Source organism: Polypterus senegalus, chromosome 2 (assembly GCF_016835505.1).
Source record: "Polypterus senegalus isolate Bchr_013 chromosome 2, ASM1683550v1, whole genome shotgun sequence".
Lineage (NCBI taxonomy): Eukaryota > Metazoa > Chordata > Cladistia > Polypteriformes > Polypteridae > Polypterus > Polypterus senegalus.
Genome location: NC_053155.1, coordinates 139,136,208 through 139,156,490, shown reverse-complemented (window position 1 = coordinate 139,156,490; position 20,283 = coordinate 139,136,208). Strand labels below are relative to the sequence as shown.

General features: G+C 37.0%; 1 protein-coding gene across 1 annotated transcript in view; it reads right to left on the bottom strand.

Moving 5' to 3' along the window:
* The window catches only part of LOC120523410 (gamma-aminobutyric acid receptor subunit gamma-3), a 1,280,683-nt gene that overhangs the window by 119,419 nt on the left and 1,140,981 nt on the right, over positions 1-20,283 (bottom strand). Inside the window, exon 7 of the mRNA XM_039744699.1 lies at positions 4,798-4,950. Within this exon, the coding sequence (XP_039600633.1) occupies positions 4,798-4,950 (153 nt within the window). The remainder of the gene's footprint in view (positions 1-4,797; positions 4,951-20,283) is intronic.

Here is a 20,283-nt window from a genome sequence, read left to right as displayed (position 1 = left end):
GTTACTAATTCTCCAACTTCCCAAGTAGGTAGAAGGCTCAAATTTGGCAGGCTCATTCCTTACAGCTTACTTACAAAAGTTACACAAGTTTCATTTCAAGATTCTACGCATAACGGTCATAATGGTCAACAACGTACGCCATGTTAAACTTTCTTAGTTATGACCCCATCTTCACGAAATTTGGTAGGTGGCTTCCCTGCGCTAACCGAAACCGATGTAGGTACTTATTTCGGTGGTATGACACCACTGTCGGCCGCCATATTGAACTTTCCAACGGTCTTTGTTACCTATGGGCCCATCTTCAAGAAATTTGGTACGTGGGTTCCCAACACTAACTGAATCATACTTACGTACATATATATGTCCATACCCTGCAGCTCGGTCGCCGTGTGAGGCGGCGTTGGATCCCCCATCCCCATGCCTCCCACGTTGTTGTATGCCTGCCTATATAAGGCCGTTCGTCGCTCCGATCTCTTCATTCCCTTCCTTGCTTCGCCACCGTATTCATGTCTCCATGCTCCCTGCAGGCTTTTTATTTAATCCAAGGCTTCTCCGCTGTTTTATTGTTCATTTATTATGATTATAGTTATTGTATATGTATTTTAGACTCAGTTTACATTGTTCAGGTACCCATTGCCTTTATCGTTCCAACCATACTCCCATTAACATGTATATCGAGGTGATCACCATCGATCAAAGAACTGTTACTTACTGAGTGGTTTCCATGCCCAGAGATGGCACCTGCCTTTTCCATTCTCTGTGTTACATAATGCATGGCCATATCAGGCTCACTCTTGATATCCGGAGGAACATTGTGTCTTATGTATTGAATGACTGGGACAGGTTCAAGGTGTGGACTGATGACGGTACAGGAGATAATTATACTACACAGGAGCACTATAAGAGTGAAATGCTTAAGCCCTTCACCTATGGTTCTGCATGTAAGCTGATGGCTGCTGCTGAATTGTTGTTGCTTTTAAGTGTACCAAAATTGCCAAATATTTTACACCTTTGGACAACTGCCAATGCCTCTTAAACATCTTAGATTCACAGGTGACGATTTCAATAGTGGACACTTTGATGTTTATGAATGTTTAAACTCTCAAAAGCTGGATGCGAAGTTATCGATGAAACCGGTTGTATGCTTACAACGCTTGACGGATGCCGAATGTCACTTCAACACAACAAGTCCTGCAAATACTAACGTAATTGAAACAAACCATGAAACTCAAACCAATTATGACAGCAGCAATCCAAGCTGTAAGATATGAGGCAAGATTGCTTTTCACATGGCCAACTGTATGTTGCATGCTCAAGAGTAAGCTCAGCGCACAGCTTGGTCACATTACAACAGGAGGGCCGAACTGACAACGTGGCATACAAAGAGATCCTTATCAAATAATTATTGGTATATTTTCCCTCAATTTAAAAAGGTTTACTTTTCTTCTTAATAAAAATTTTAAGGCAGTACTTTGCCGCTGCGAAGCGCGGGTATTTTGCTAGTACACTATATAGGCATAAAATGATCACATTCTTCATGGATCTCCAATCTTTACTAATCTCTACTTTACTAATCTATTTCTTTGCTGTCTTTTCCAGTTCTTCTATGGTGGTGATCTATGCCATCACTACCTGATCAAGGCACTATGCTGCCACCAGTGATGCTTGAATGAAGGCGGGTGCCTCAGCTGTCCATAAAACCAGGCCAAATTAAGGGCATTTATTTTAGGTAGAATGGCCAGTGGGTGTTGGATGGTCTTTTGGCCTTGTAACCACTGCAGATTTGTTTTTCTCCAGTTTAACTGGAGTTTTTTTTTATGTCCTCCTAACCATCTGACCTTATCACCAGATTCATTCTCAAAGACTTATATCACGACAATGTATGTAAGGATGCTACTCTTCTACTTGATATTAAATTCTGTTTCATAGATTGTTTACTGTATATTCATTTTTTTGTTATTTATCCATTAATTTTATTTTCTTATTTGTTTTTCTTTTCTTGTAACTTTCTCACTTTCAGCTAAATTGTTTGTATGAAAATGTGGTACATAAATAACTGCTGTTGTTATCATATTTTTCATGTTAATCTTTCCAAAACATAAACTTAGTTAATAGGCAGTGATAACATAAAGAATGCATTATATGACCACTATACCACTTAATACCATTTACAGCATTACTATTCATTATTTTTTTTTTAACTCACCAACATTGCAAGTGCTGGAGCCTATCCTGATAGTTTTAGGTGCAAGGATTTCACTTTTTCACATATCCACATTCACTAATACTGGGACAATTTAGACATTGGTCTATGTTTTTGCCTTTCATCCACACCATTCCAGTTTTTAACCCCCAAAATTGGAAACATTTGAAAAGCTCTCCAAAGCATATAATTCTGAAAACATAAGCTCAGTGTTGCTGTGGGGTGGGGTGAAAACACAGAGTTGCTTGTTGTGTTACATAACTGTAATCATCTACACTGTGTTTTGTATAGTCTGAATGCTGATACACCCACAAACAGCAAAAAATGTATCGATCATTACAGTTTTGCGATAATTCCCATGGTCTGCAGCGTTACCATCCTTTCAAGGATTCTTCTGCCAATGTGTGCATGCCCAGTGTAGGTGAACTTTTATGTCATATGCATTTTAGGTTGTTTTTCTGTGTGCAGAGATGCTTTTGTAAATAATGTATAAATGCTGTTGCATTGTCTACCCATTCCAAGTCTCAAATATTATAGATACCAGGTATCAGGTATAAGCATAATTTTTAACTTCTTTCTTTTTTTTTGTTTTAATTTTATTGATTTTATTGAAATCACACAACATTCCATACAAACGGATCAATTTTCCAAGAATAGGATTGAAAGCAAATCAACCCCCCACCCCTGAGGAAGAGAGCATGAGCAGCAGAATTAAACTTAAACCTAGTAAAAATAAGTAAATAGATAAATTAATAAGTGAATATGGATGAATTGAGAAGGAAAAGAAAGAAAAAAAAAGGAATAGGGAGAGAATCTACTTCCTCAGTGCTTTAAAAGCTTATTCTAAAATGTTATTGATTAGATATTGCTAGGTTTTAAAAAATTTCTGCACAGATCCTGTAAGTGAGAATTTGATTTTTTCCAACTTCAAATAGTATATAACATCAGTTACCCACTGACTTAAAAGGGGAGAGTTAGGATTCTTCCAGTCTGCGTGCCAATAGTGTAGTAAAGGCAATCACAATTTGTTTGTCCTTCTCCACTTTAAGCCCATCTGGAAGTACATCAAACACAGCTGTTAATGGGTTAGGAGGGATTGTGAGACCAAGGCTGTCTGAAAGGCATTTAAAAATTTTGGTCCAGAATAATGTTAATTTTGTGCAGGGCATAAACATATGACCCAGTGATGTCATCTATATATTTATCTATCTATAAAGAGGAACTGCAGGACTTTATTTCTATTGCAGACCAAGCCTGTATATGTTCATTTATTTGTGTCAATGTCCAGGTTTTTATATGTTGTATGTTTACTGCCCTGTAGTAAAACTGAAAGTTAGGTAGGGCCATGCCACCTTTTGGCTTTGGCCTTTGTAGGGTTGCTTTTTGGATACGTGGATATTTTGAATTCCAAATAAATGTGGTTATGGTTGAATCTAATTTCTTAAAGAACAATTTATTGATGTATATTGGAATATTTTGAAATAAAAAGAGAAGCTTAGGGAGGATATTCATCTTAACAATGTTAATTCTTCCAGCTAAAGTGAGATGAAGGGTTGACCATCTATGCAAGTCTTGCTTGATTTTTTCCATAGAGACAGTGAAATTCTGTTCATAAAGAGCTTTATGTTTACTTGTGATGTTTACCCCTAATTATTTAAACTGATCTGCGATGATAAAAGGGAAGGTGTCCAATCTAATATTGTGTGCTTGAGAATTCACTGGAAAGAGCGCACTTTTAGTCAAATTAATTCTGAGGCCAGAAATTTTTTGAAATTCTGTTAGTGCTTTTAGGACAACAGGCACGGTATTTTGTGGGTCTGATATATACAATACCATATCATCTGCATATAGAGAAATTTTCTTATGGGCGGCACGGTGGCGCAGTGGTAGTGCTGCTGCCTCGCAGTTAGGAGACCCAGGTTCACTTCCCAGGTCTTCCCTGCGTGGAGTTTGCATGTTCTCACCGTGTCTGCGTGGGTTTCCTCCCACAATCCAAAGGCATGCAGGTTAGGTGGATTGGCGATTCTAAATTGGCCCTAGTGTGTGCTTGGTGTGTTTGTGTGTGTGTCCTGCGGTGGGTTGGCAACCTACCTGGGATTGGTTCCTGTGTTGGCTGGGATTGGCTCCAGCAGATCCCTGTGTTCGGATTCAGCGGTTTGGAAAATGGATGGATGGATGGGTATTTCTTATTAAGTAACTGGTTGTCAGTAGTCTTATAGGACCCCCAAACATGCGTTATGGTTAAATACATAATTTTTAAACAGTTTATTTAGGAAGCACCATTTTGTGTAATTATTCTAAAACGTTGAATCTATTTGGCGTCCAGAGATAAAATTAATATTGAATAAAGGCTGCCCAAGATTAAGAGCATATACTAAATTAAACTCTACAGTCTACAGGCCTCCAGTACACTCCAGCAATAATAAATGAAACATATCAAAAGCCTGCTTCAAAAGTATACTTCATGTGAAACTATTTACTTGTACTGTACAACTGTAGCTATATCAATAATATAAACATGTCATGTAGATTTAAATAACAGTTTATTTGTTTACAGTCATATGGTTTAAACACATTTATCAAAATTAACTTACCAAGTGCTGTTCTGGCTGGTGTGGCATCTTTTTTAATCCAAAATGACACCCATGATAAGACAACAGTCAGTATGCATGGAATGTAGGTCTGAATTGTAAAGTAACCCATTCTTCTACTTAGATCAAAGTAGACTGTCATTACAATATAGTCACCTGAAAGGAAAAAAAACAGAAAAAGGGTGTGTGTGTGTGATTTTAAAGAGCTAATCATAGTTTTGCTGTAATTAATATCCATTAAATATATGTTTTTATTTGATCAAATTAAGGTGCAATAAAACAGATTTTAATTAGCAAAACATAAAATTTACTGCTCTTGAAAAATATGTAATTCAATTAAAATAACATTGTTTAATAGCATTGTCTCAGCTATTGACAAGATGGGCTTTTACTGCGATGAGATTTAAACAGTTTTAACTCCTTTTCATTTTTTCTCATTTTAAGATTCAAGTCTCTTAATTGTATCTTTGTCTTTTGCTTTAGCACAATGTTGCCTAGGATTCTGTTTATAGACCACTTGCCTGTTTTAAGTGCCTTGAGCATGGGAAAGGCACTATATATAAAAAATAATTTTTTTTTTTGAAATTTTATTAATTGTGTTGCAATCCATACAAATCAATCAATTTTTTACAAAAATAAAAATTGAGTTAAGGACAAATCGATCCCCACCCCTGAGAGAGAGAGCAAGGCAAACAGCATGAAATTTAAGGCTTGTAAACATACCTAAATTAATAAATCTGCCAATAGAGATGAATGCAGAAGACGAAGAAATACGGAAATCCTGCCATGTTTTGAAAAAAGTCTGTACAGATCCTTTAACTGAGTATTTGATTTTTTCCAATTTCAAATAGTATAACACATCGATTTCCCAGTGACTTAAAAGAGGAGAGTTTGGGTTCTTCCAGTTTATCAGAATAAGTCTGCGTGCCAACAGTGTAGTGACTGCAATCACAATTTGTTTGTCTTTTTCCACCTTAAACCCATCTGGAAGAACCCCAAACACAGCTGTTAATGGGTTAGGAGGGATTGTGAGTCCAAGGCTGTCTGAGAGGTAATTACAAATGTTTGTCCAGAATGATGTTAATTTGGTGCAGGCCCAGAACATGAGGCTGGGACTTGGTTGCAACGTTTGCAGATTGGATCATGCCCTTGAAACGTTTAGGAGAGTTTTAGACGAGACAGATGTGCTCAATATATAATTTTGAGTTGTATAATTGTATGCTTTGCGCATATGGAGCTCGAGTGATTTATTTGCATTGCTACTTACCACTCCTTTTCTGATATATTAATTGCAAGATCTTTTTCCCAGTGTCCTCTTGGATCTTTGAAACGGAGGGACTGTAATATGATTTTATCTATAGCAGAGATGGTGTCTGAGTCTCTTAATTTCCTATTTCCCCTATTATTACATTGGTACTTATAATTATAAAGATTAAAAGGATAAATTAGGTATAGATCAAGCCTGCTCTCTTTCTCTCCCCCCCTTAACCCCCCACCCTCCCCTTTTGCCTCCCCACGTGAGGCTAGAACCCACTTCACACAGTCCAAGTCCTCTGACATACCCAGAGTCAGAGCACGTCCAAAGCAAAACAAGCCCCCACGTAGCAGCGTTTTAAGATTAAAAGATAGAGATATCTATTACCAATATAGTCTAAAAAACTGTGCACTTAGAATATATATAATCTTCAGCAATCTTAGTGTATCAAGATAAAAAATATTTATTTTTGACCATAGCTTTGTATTAGAAGCATTAATAAAAATAGATTCTAGGTGTATACATTTGCTATGTCTTCCTCTTCTGACTTTCTTCTTTAAATCCTGGTCAGTGTGAAAAGTAAAGCTTGTGCACGTGCCTGCAGCCCCACTCCGACTCCTCCCGGAATAACACCTCTTTGAATATGCAAATCAATATAAATAGCCCCTTATGTTTTACATTCTGTGAAAAGACAATGGCAAAAGCACAGGGAAAATGAAGAATTTCAGAGAATACCAAGTAAAGGCAAGGAAAAGCGTACTATTTGTTGGTTTAAGCAGTGATATAAACAACAAAAGCAAGTTGATCAAGTGACAGAGTGGGAGAGAAACTTGAAAGTTCAAGTTCAGAAAGTCGCACATTGCCCAAAATAAATATGAAGTGGTCAGACATCAAAGTTGCAGTCAAAAGGCGAATCATGGCCCACCATCTGAGTGTCATATGGAAGTGCATTAGGGTACAGAGAAAATAAAAAAACTTTTCTGGGGAAAAAATGGTTGAAATTTCCACTTTAATCACATAGTTTATTTTGTAATTAAAGTAGAACATCATAAACTTCATCTTAAAATCGATTATTTTAATAGTTTCTCAAAATCCCATCATAACTAAAGTAGCACGTTAAATGCTCCGTATTCTATGTACTCTTACGTGTGTGAATCAGTACATGCTTCTCAAAGGGGCTTTCTCTTATGCCGAAAATTTAAATACTAAGATGTATATTTGATATCATTTTCATGATGATAGAAATTAAAGCATGTATAAAACATTGAGACATGTTGGTGCAGTGGTAGCGAGGAGCTGGCACCCCTTCCAGAGATTGTTCCTGCCTCCCGTAAGATGCTTGCTGCCCTGCGCATGAACCTCAATAAAATAATTTATTGCAGCAGTACTGACTCTTTCAAATTTACTAACACCCAATTCCTGTCCTTCCTTTTCTTTCTCCAAATAACCAATCGCCCAACAATCAGCTCTTTAATAAATGTCAAGCCATTTGTAAGCTTAGAATGGCGATTCTTCAAAAGGAACATTGAAATATCTTCGTAGTTTAAGTTTTATTATTCCATCCATCCAAGGTCACGCCTGTCCCAGCAAGCATATAGCGCGAGGCAGGAACAATCCCTGAATGGAGCACCAGCTTATCACTGACGCTGCGCCACCGAGTCCTCACATACTTAATCATTATGTGGTATAGCGGGTCCACAGATCACTGAGCAAAGGCCATTCATTTTTAAATAAATAATCCCCGCTCTTGCGGCGGCTTAGCTCGGGGGCGTTGGGCCATGGCGAGCCGCGGGACGCTCGGGGGTGTGGGCGTTTCTCACCAAGTGCACAGGTGAGGAACTGCCCACATCCGTGATTGCTCCCGTGGCTAAAACGTTACAGCTGTCATGGCTCCTCGTCATTTAAAAAGAAGCGCGAGTCGGTAGGGAGGAAAAGAAAGAGAAGGAAACAGAGGTTGGAAGCAGGAAGGAGAAAGAAGAGAGAGTGCGAGCAAATCGGTGCAGCAGGAAGGAGGTGAGCAAATGCTCGCAGGCAGCTGAAGGCCGCCTGGGTGTTTGGCCAACACCTGGGAGAAGGGGTTGTGGTCACGCTCGCAGAAGTTTGTTTTTGCAGGGCGGGAGTGACCGGGAAGATGTGGGACTCTCTGCAGACGGTAGTGGGAGTCGGGACTTTGGACGTAGTGTTCCCTGTGTGAGAGCCTTGGTCACAGTGGAATTCCCAAGTCACTGTCAGGGGGGAGCCAACCGGAGCCAAGGATCGGGAAGGCGACTGGCAGTGGTAGTAGCAGCAGGAGTAGGCAGAAGGTCAGCTGCATTGAGAGCGTCTCGCCTGTTGCAGGGCCCATATGGGAGAAGCAGGTGAGACGCTAACGCTAACAGAAGAAGCACCGGGCTTTTTGTTGTTGTTTTAAAGACTGCTTCCCGTAGGAATATTTTAACCTCTGGTTTTAAGGATTGTTTTTTTCTATTTGTGTGTTTTAACCTCCACGTTCTTTTATTGGATTATTTATTGAACTTTTTGGGAATCACTGCATTTTATTGGAACACTGTTTGTTTTGTTGACTGTTTTTAAATAAAAGCACTATGCACTTTTTTCAACCATCCCCTTGCTCAGTTTTTGCCTTCACTGACTAGCTCACTCGGTTTCATTATCGACGGTGTTGGGTTTAAGTCTTCCAAATAGCAATGGGAGTGTGGAGCCAGAACCCACATCGTCACACATTAACAATATACATTATTTAAGTGAAGTTTAAAATGTATCTGTATAATGTAATATATATATACTTTCATGCATTTCATCTTTAAAATATCAAGAGCTCCACGAAGATAGTGCCTGGAAATCTAAATCGACTTAGAAGCCAGTCGTCATCATCTGTAAATATGCGCTCTCAACTGAATTGAATTCCTTTATTGTTATTGTAGGATACAATGAGATTAAATATGCAAATCCTCCATAAACTTATTTTCCTATAAAATGGTAAAATAACAACAACAACAATAATAATAGGATAAAAACAGTGAAAAATATACACTATGAAAGCATAAGTGGCTCAAGTTGTGCAATATTATAACTGTAAGGCAATTGTACTTATAAATACAAACAGTTCTACTGGGAGCACTTTATGGAATGATTGAGTGCATTTATAGCTTTTGGGATGAAACTGTTTCTGAACCGCGATGAGAAGTTCAAATATACTGTGCGTATCGCTGAGGCAGCATGTGCTGAAAGCTCTATCCCGATATTTCTCCCCACTCTTGACACAATCTGTGGTAGAGCTTTCTGATCAGCCGCTGTAGAGCTGTGATTCTACACTCAAATACAGTGGGTTAAATATTCTGAGTGGAGCACTGAGAGTGGCAACGCTAAAGCTGGTATAGTATTTGGAATAGTTTGTCCATTTCATGGACCATTATTTGGTTACAGGTTGATTACAATCAGTTGCCTTAAACTAATAAACAATATGTAGTTAATTTCAGTGTAGTTGATAAAGCTGCATCAGGGATGTGAATCTAAAAAATAAAGGGAAACCACACAGGTACAGTAGCCACGCTTTGACACTGGGTGCTGCCAGTTTGCAAAACCGAACAGAGAACTTGAGTACACAAGGCATTGACCTGACGTGAAAATGTGCATGGCTTTACTCCAAGTTTAGTTTTTATACATCGTGATGTGAGCGTGGAAATGGAAGAACAAACCGTTTATGCATGAGGCCCCTGGAGTACTACACAGGTCTAAGCCTTCAAAGTTCAATTTAAACAAAGCTGAAGGTTCCTTGGAGTGTTGTATGGAGCAGAGTTATTGGCTTCAAGAAAGTGGTCTGCCGGGCCAGGCATTGAAAACAGTATGAACTATAATGCATTTACATACATATCAAGTGCCTAATTTATATACTGCCTTTAAAAGTTGTTATAAATATTTGTATCTTAAAAGTTTCAGATGTCCCAGAACTGCAATTCACACTGCTTCATAGGACTATGAGCTTACAAGCATCATGGTGGCAACTGTGTATTTCACAGCAACATGTCAGTAACTGATATTAGCATTAATTTTCCTGATTTTCACATAACATATTGTGCGCTTAGAATGTTTGTCAGTTTTGTTAATTTCTGGAGCGTTATGAAGGTATCAGTCATAGGTACAATATCTGTTAAATGTCTCTGAAGTTTGCAGCGTCCATGTTTAATTTGAAAGGACAAGCATCTTTTTAGCTTGCCCAACTGACTTTTGAAACTATAAAGGTACTTAAAGAAGTGTACGGGACATGTGAAACAGGTGAGCTTCATTTTACGCATTTAATTTTGACAAAATTCCATATTAAAAATATTTAATAACAATATTACCTGTTCTTGCTTGGGAACTTTTGTCAGATGATGAATGTCCATTATGGTGCCATCGGTTAATCAGGTGTATCAGAAGTACTATGTAACTAAGTGCTTTTCTACACATAACATTTGTAGGTTTTTTTTTCTCTAAGGGCTAATATTATTTGCAGTTGGTATGGTGTAGTGGTTAAGGGCTTCAAACCCTAAGGCTGTGAGTTCAAATCCTGCCACTGACACTGTGTGACGATGGGCAGGTCACATCACCTGTTTGAGTTTCAGTATTATTCAAAGGACTTAGAGGAGTTTGGTCCATGCCCACACTTTCAAGTGTAGTAATTCGAATTGGGCTAGGTGCCCCTTGGTGTTACGCATGTGTCCGTTCCCTCTCTCTTTGTGCAGACTTTCTTATAGCACTGTTTGTACAGGGGAAATTGAAATGCACCTTCTTATGCATGCAGTCTGTTTCATTTTTTATAACCTATAAATTTGTTGGTTTATTTATATTATTATATTAAAAAGCTAGACTAATCTAATTGGAAATATTGAATTTTAAAAGAAGTTTTGCAGCCCTGCTCTTCCCCTCTCTAATAAACAGTATCTTGCTCAATACTTTTTGAAAGAAAAGGCTTTAATGAGATATTGTCCAATTAGTTCAATGTTTTCAAGCATTACAAATGATATTCACAAAATCTTTATTTAAATGTTGTCACAAAAATTAATGGCATTAATTATTTATTCCCCAGTCAATCTACTGTCAAAAGCTGGTTGTCATATTTTTTTTGTTCATATTTTATTCTCTTTCAATAGATGTATATTTAGAGGCAAGGCAGATGCACTAAGTACCGTTAGATATTGTTCAGTTGCTGAAATGTTTCTGCACTTGCTGCTTCTGCACTTTTAACTGCAAAGCAATCCCAGTGCTATTCATTATTTTAACAGTAGAGGTGTTTTTTTTTATTAAGGGTCATACCTAAAATGGTCTTGGGGCAATTAATTAAGCTATGAAATATGATTTCTTTATTCATTGAGGACACTGACTTTGACTGTACTAAATATAAATGTACATAAGTATATTCAAGTAATGATGTAATTCTGCCATTATTTTTGCATATATTATTTATTCTCTTTTCCATAATTGGGAAAAACCTAAATTGTACAAGACTGAATTGATAAATATTTTAAACTCCCTCCTGTCTATTATAACAATGCTGAATGATGGTCTTATAAGGATTGTCACATCTGACCATTGATACTTATAATTTAGTGTTGCTGCTTTTTACTCAATGAGGAACAGAAAAGAAAACTTTTAATTTGGGATTGCATCACATATTTGCCTGAAGCATATTTTACTACTCTTAACTTATTAATTATTAAATTATGAATTATAGTAATACCAAGAAAGCAAAAAAAGAAGCTGACTTGTAATTCACCCATCCATCCATTATCCAACCCGCTATATCCTAACTACAGAGTCACAGTGGTCTGCTGGAGCCAATTCCAGCCAACACAGGGCGCCTGGCAGGAAACAAACCCCAGGCGGAGCGCCAGCCCACCACAGGGCACACACACACCCACACACCAAGCACAATTTAGAATTGCCAATCCAGAGGAAAGAGGAAACCGGAGTACCCGGAGGAAACCCACGCAGACACAGAGAGAACATGCAAATTTCATGCAGGGAGGACCCGGGAAGTGAAACTGGGTCTCCTAACTGCGAGGCAGCAGCACTACCACTGTGCCACCATGCTGCCCTGGTTTGTAGTTGCTCTTTAGAATAATATTTTTAACAGTTCCTTTTTTTTCAAATATATTGAAAGAAAATTGCACCTTCTCACACCATTGTAATCTACCAAACAGTGTGATACTTGGAAAGCCTACTCATTTGTCTAACAAGTACAGTATCATTTTTCAAAAACCATAGTATAACCCCTATTAACCTGTGGCTTATGCAGTATTACTGTGAAGATTTAATTTGTAAACTCATTTACCCCACAATAAAAAGGCCCTTACAAAAATGCAAACATGCATGAACCTGGTCTCATTTTGCAAAATATTATATTCAGAATGAAGGTGACCTAAAGATGATCCATAATATTGAAAAGTCAAATATCTCTGCAAATAGCAATTTACAGCATTTTGTTATGCCTGAGTTTCTGTATGTTCAGCTTGAAGCAAGAGAGAAGAGGGAATTCTTTAAAAACATAATATGAAAAACTAACACTGACAAAATGCTAGCATAATACAGAAGTAGGGAAAAGGAAACTACAAATGTGTTGTTGCCATAATTAGATATTTAATATGCATTTTTTCATCACGGTACATAAACAGGGTGGTGGTTAACTCATAGGTCAGGATCAATGAATGTTAAGTAGGAAGCTCCATTATTAACATAACAAAATTAAAATTAGGTATATGGGAGCGGTGCCTTTGCCAAAAAACTAACTGATAAGTAGAAGATGGGGAAAATAATGCTATTATGTGCTTGAATGCTGGCATAAAAAAACTGAGTGTGAAACAAAATGGGTCTGTTATTTATAAGACAGTGCTTCTGTTTGTACTGGGTCACCACATGATTGTGTAATAAAATTAGCTGAGATTCATCCATTTACAAATTCACTGATGAGTAATATTTTACCCTCTGTTCGTCATACTATTTATTGAGCTAGTATGCGAAGTAACACTGTTGATGCATCACAAGGATCTTTGACTACTGTTGCCTAAAGATACAATAAATATTCTCCACAATGCCACCACCCCTCTCACAACCAGTGAAACAATCAAACTATGATGACTGACAAGGAAAGTGTTGTGGCAGGGTTGCATACTAAAATTAGTTTTAGTGGCAATGGACAATAGGTCGGTGATTCAACTTGTGTTTGGTATTGCAGCGTACATTGAACCTACTGTAAGTCTGTAACATAGGGGCAAAGAAGATACTGTGTTAAGTTTAACACAATTCAATGAGTCTTCCTCATAACACTATTTCAAAGTGATTTGATAAATTTCAACCTACTTGCAGGCGTGAAGGACATGTTCATTGGACCAATGTAAGAGCATCAAAAACTATCAAAAGGGTGACACAAGCTGTAGAAATGTATGATGTCAGTCCATAGCATTACACATTTCAAAGTAGACTGTTCATAGAATTATTTATCATGTCACCCCATATAAAATACAAATAGTGAATACATTATTTAGAAATAATTGAGCTACTTTTTTTACCACGTTTATTGAATTGTTAAATGAAAACTGGGATATGTTGTAGTATTTGCAAATGCATTTGGAAAAAATGTTTTGCAGTGCTTTCTCTTTCCATCACTCTTTTAGGTAGCTGTCTATCCTTAAAAACATGTCTCTGTTACTGCACTAGTTAGAACTCTTATGCAGCTTTGGCAGGCTTTCTGTTTTTATAGCTTCCCCTGGAACTTGCACTGAACTGGCTGATTCACATAATGCAATGGCTGCTTATACTGTACTGATGGTGACTCATTACCAAGCTGATGCAACTTTTCAGAGCTGTTACAGCGTTGTTAATGGCAGCACTCATTTGAAAATCTATTTAAGACAAGGTAAATAAGCTATCAATTCATTATTTTTGATTATTGTATTCCATATCTGGCACCACAAGTCAAGTGAGTAAATCAAATGATCATTTGTACTATTCTTTTAAAAATCATTATATTAGATAGATAGATAGATAGATAGATAGATAGATAGATAGATAGATACTTTATTAATCCCAAGGGGAAATTCACATAATTCTAGTGTTGAACAACAAATATAGATTTCTATCTGCTTTACTAAAGCTTACACTAATCAATTACACTGGCGGTGATTTACCTCTGTAATATTTTCCTTCCCTAAACAATAATTATTGTTTTATTAACAATATGTTTGCTTTCAGTGATTCTCTTTTAGTTATATTCATATGAGAAATATGCTTGGATGGAAACAAAAATATTGACTGCTTTTTATTATATAACTGTTATTATTTGTTTATGGCTTTTCTGCCATTATGGTAATAATCTTCTTCTTCAGTTCCAGAATGGTACTGATTTTCTTATTTGGGCCCTTACGACATTTTCTTAAAAAATACGCACTATTTTTTCTTCCATGAATGCAAGCCATCTTGTCTGCAATACAATAATCTTGTGGTGAATATTCTTGATATAGGTCTCCAAGCATTCATAACGCATAAACGTTTATCTGGTAAATACATAGAAACAGAACAGACCAAAAATGGGCGCTGCAACAATGAAAAGATGCCAGTTGAAATTAAATTGGCAGGGTACATTAATTTTACAGAGTAGAAAGGAAAGGCTGTGTCTCATAATTGAAAATAATGCACGCCGGTCTTCAAAAAAATACCACATTCTGAGGCACTTTGAAACAAAACACATTCACAGCATGTAGGTGCTATTGGGTGAAGGGATGAAGATTAAAGCTGTATGAATATCCAGGGGCAGTCCCAAATATCATCTTCAGTGTAGGTCTTGTGATATGTTGGAATATTTTTTTGAATTCATAAAGTTTTCTTCACTTGGAACTTAATTATGTTTCAATTTCTTCTGTAAAATTCTGATGCCGGCACATCTACACAGACAGAAATGCTGAACTGACAATACTGGAATTACTTAACTTTAGTTCTAACAACTGGAGTTTGTTTTAGCTTTTTCATTTGATTTGGATAAGCTTCAACAAATGTTTTTATTTTACAAAAGGTTTTATGTAAAATGCATTTGAATGGTGTATTTATTCTTTTAATTCACGTGTATATATATTATTTACTGAGTGTTTACAGTTTTATTTAGAATAAGGATGACAAGGATGCATGGATTGGCACTCACAGGATAGACATATTGTTGCCTAATAGACAGAAGTCCAGTCACATCAGCTCTATTCAAATCACACTAGATCTGACTAATCCAATGTCTTGTGATTACAAAGACATGCTCACCAGATATCTTGCTTTAGCTTTGCATGCATCCTCTGAAAAATCACTTCAGACGAAAGACAGAGGATTAACAGCCAAGAAACTCCAGGTAAGAAAGAATATTTGAAAATTGTGTCTTTGAAAATTATACTTCAGCCATCAGGGACACTCATTAGCTGTGCTGACTAGTGTTCTGTGAGATATATTTTCATTTTTGTGATTATTATTGGTCTGACAATCATAACACATTGTGTAAACAACACTAATAACATTGTATGGTCTGATTGCCCGACTGTAGGGTGTCTTTCTAGATTGTAAATAGTGTTAATGTTGGTGTAAGTTGAAGAATAGCTTGTCTAGAAGGACTGATATTTTAAACAAAGGTTTGGAACTGAAGGTAGTGAAAGAAGCAAAAATAAGAGTATTGTCATTAAAAAGGCAAAGGTCTGAAACATTCACAACAAAAGACCAATGTTTAAAAGCACAAATGCAAAAGATGAAAAATTATGCAAAACAACAAAACAGACTAGCATACCTGTCAATCTCAAAGTGGCATCACTGACAATGCGATAAAAAAAAAAACTAACAATGTAAATAATTTCTTTAAAATGAAAAATAATCCACAAAAAATCATTACTAAGGACAAAAAACAGCTCCATAACAAAAGTATGAGAAAGATTTGGCTTTGGTTTTTACTCTGTCATTAACACAGATTTAAAAAATATGAAAAAAATAATTTAAAAAAAATTAAGAATTATAAGCCACATCTTGTAATTAAACAGTTAGCTATGAAAAGTATTAAAATACATAACAGTTCACAGAGTAACAGAGTTTGTTAAAGAATTTTCTTTAGTGTCTGTTGAACATATGATCCATGATATGGTTAACACGTTCAGCCAAATTTTACTATCACAATATATAAATTGACTGCTTTGAATATGTGTCACAAGGATTTGCTGAGCAGTAAAGGCAGACCACTTTCATGGCTGTGCAGAGACTGGAGTGAAATGTGCCCATGTTTTGATACTTTTACCATTTTGAATTAATTGTTCATTATTAAGCTTGCCTAAAAGCATAAATCATGGCAGTATTATTTGGTGAGTACCCAAGTATTTGGATAAATTCCAAAATGCAACCTTGAGATTAATTTGCTTCTTTTAAATTATAGTTTTGATGCCTTGATTTTTTACTTAATCTTCTCGTTTCTCTCTTGGCAATATGATCATATGACCTCTGTAAATTACTGTGGTATATTTGGTTGACTGCTCTTTTAGTACTGTCCCCAGGGTCATCTCTTGATCCATTTTTTCAATGCTTCAATTAATTTAATCACTAAGTAAGATACTAATTCAACTTAATCTTGTACTTTGCACACTATGTACCTGTGTCAAGACTCAGTTTGTGAATGCACATGTGTCATTGGGTCAAACATTTTGGCAATAACACATTCTTAGGCCTTAATTTGAATGAGAGTTTCCTTATTTTAGATAGTTTCAGAATTAGAGTAATCCCTAAACCTTGCTGGAGTAATCAATAGTCAATAACCAATAAGGCTGCATGATTAATGATTGTGAAATTAAGTAATGCTTATAATGTGATGCGTGGTAAAATATATACATTTTATGAACTTCACATAGACACTGAGCTAACAGTGAAAGATGAGACCTGAATTTAGAATTAACATAATATTTAAATAATCTAAATATTAGGGAAGATCTTAACGCAAATTATTCTAACATATTACATTGGCTATTAGCGAAGATCTTAACACAAATTATTCTAACATATTACATTGAAAGTAATCCTGCCAAGTGTTTCTTGTGAGAATGCTTTTCTATTGCCAAATTTATTTTTGTGTTTCTGAAACCGTAAAAGAGATGTCACAAGAACAAACCTGACTAGCACTGGTCTCTTTGTTTCCAAGCAGAAATAGATACCCGGTTGAGGGGTATTCCATGAAGTGTGTGTAACAAGTAAGCCTCAATTAAATCAACAAGCAGAATTTACTCAAGCCAGATTCAGTTCCACAAAGAGGGTTAGATAATGTCAGCATGATAAATGAGGCAACTAAATGTCATCTCTTAGCCTGCTTTATACCAGGCTAAAGATCAGTGGTGGAGTTTAAGGGTGGCTGCAAGGGTCTGGCCCTCCCAACAGATGCACTATGTTATTATTAAAATAAGTCTCGAATAAAGGGTATTTTTTTCCTCATTTTTTTAAGACCACAACTAATGTAAATATGTTAGTTATTAACAGATACATGGCACAGTGAAGCCTACCTCTGCTGCCTCACAGTCTGGTGCTCCCTCCTATAAGTTTACATGTGGGTCCGCATAGGTTTACTCTGGTTTCCTCCCCTAATTCAAAGAAAAGCAGGTTGGGTAATTTAGTGTTTCTAAACTGGCCTACGTGTGTGTGTGTTTACCCTTTGATGGGCAGGCATCAAGTAGTCAGTATCAGTGTCAGAGTCAGTGTGTATGCCTGGCACTTGTGAATAACCACCCCACTACACATTCAATATTAGGCATTTGACCATCCTTGTGTCATCTTTGTGAGTAGATTAGATTAATTATTTACAGTTTCAAGATATTGATTAGCATTATTCAGTGTTCAAAGAGTGCCTTCAGAAATGCCTTGTGTGTTTTTTCTATAAAATTCAAAAGTGTTCTTTACAACTGGTAAAGTTTCTAAACTAATATACAAGTTTACCAAATGCATGTTATTACAGCCTACTGTAGTTTGTGCTGAACACAAAAATCACTGCAAGCAAATTTGAAATTTACATTGTGACAGATAGGGGGTGCTATTGCTCCCTTGAACGCTTGTCCAATACGCCAGACACCAGATAAAAGTCCAAAAGTTGACTTTATTTATTATCCACAGTGCACAAAGCACCCTCTCCACCACTATACTCATTAAATAAACCACAATAACTACAATAATCAGTCCTCCACTCCCAGACGCGTTGCCCTCCTACCACCCAGCTCAGCTCGCCGTCTGGGAGCTGTCACAGTCCTTTAATAGTTCCTGACCCAGAAGTGTTCCAATCCCCAGTTCATGTGATCCTTATCACTTCCTTTTCTTCATCCCAGAAGTACGTCACTTCTGCTGTCGCTCTGCCTATGACGCACTTCCAGGTTATAGGGCACATATGACTCTCTATGCCTCCCTGCACCGTCCTCTGTTGGCCCTTGGGGTATCCAGCAGGTTTGTAAGGGAAAACTCCATAGTCCATGATTCCCTGCTGGCATCCGGGGCACCTCCATGCTGCAGGGAGAGCTCCATCTGGCGGCCTGGGGGTATTGGCCGTGATGACAAGCCAGCCATAGACCACAACATAAATGTCAGATCATAGCACAGTTTTAAAAGTTACTTAGTTTACTCTCTGTCTCCCAAAGAGATAAAGATTGGCTGTTTGAACTACTCTAGTCTCTGATGGCTGTTTCTGTTTTCCACTAGGATCATCTGAAATGGTGTACCTGTTGGGAAGCTGAGCATATAACCTCAGCATCTAAATACCAGCACCCTCTGGTAGATCTGTTATAATATTTTATTGTGGTAACTGCACTAAATTGCTTACAAGTCATTTTATTTTACTCATCTGGAGAAATCCTAATTCACCAACCGTTACAAAATGGGAAAAGGATGTCCGATTTTACTTAAAATTAGAAAAACATTTTTTATGAAGAACTGTCCACAGCTTCTCTACAGTTTAGCTGGCATTTATTGATAATGCCTTTATTTAATTAGGAATGCTGAACCTCAGCTGAGTTTTAAGATGCTGTAATACCTCTGAGTGGTTACCTCATGCTGAATCTTCTAGTTTCTTGGTTTTTAGATGGGAAAAGAAGGATATGTCAGATTTGATTTGAATAAGGGATAAGATTGTAGGACTGACTTATTTGTAATTCATTTATTGTAATTTAATTTATAAAACCAATTTAAAAAATCAATAGCTAAGAAACCATAGTCATGGAACATCCCCTATGGCACTGCATGATTCATCAAGCTGCACTTCATTTTGACCCTGACTGCCTCTCTGATGAGGTGGAGAAAAGACAACAGCAAACAAGGGAATTTAAGGTTCTGTTCATAAAAAGTTCAACTTGCTCCTCTGCAGTAGCTTATTTCACTTCTCAGGGGAGGCTGGGACAGGAACTCTGTTCATGAATTTAGAAACAAAGGCAGGTCTAAGTAGCTGTGGTTGGAAGTTGGTTTCTGTGTTAAATTAAGAAATTTACTTTAAAGTGGACATTCCTTAAGCCCAATGCTCTGCTGAGGTCAAGGCCTCCATTCCTGGAAAATGAAGGTCACCTTTTGAAGTGCACCCTAGTAACACCTTGATGTTGAGTTAGCGAACTGTGTTAAACACTGGGCACCGTGACAAAATGTCCAAAAGATAATGTCAACTGCAAAGTTTCAACTATTCTCTACACAGTCAGAATCATCCTGATGGCACTTTTTTGTTCTGCAAGCACAAACAAAACAGATTTTCCTGAACAAATTTAATCTATTACAGGATAAAAGGGGTGCAGGCCATTCAATAGCACTGGACAAAGACAGAAAGCAATTCTGAAAGAGCCAGTCCAACTTAGGACACAGCCATGCACATACCCACACTTGCACATACTACAATAATTTACCTTTACCATGTACAGTAAATTAAGATCCACATCATTCATAAACTTAACTGGAAGCCAATGTAGACATTTAAGAGCCAATGTTATGTGGCTGTACATTCAACTTCTGGTAATGATTTATGTGATGGCATGTTAGATTTACTGCAGGCTAGAATATAAACTATTTGAACATCCTGTGTATTTCAGTAGTCAAATTCACTTTTCCATATCCAAAACAGTAATAAAATGTGTGAGGTTTCATAGCAGTAACTAACAGATGCAGTGCAGTAATGCGAAAACTAAAGGATGTCAAAGAACTGTGAAAGTTAGTGTCAAACAGTGAAAGGTTAATGTCAAATG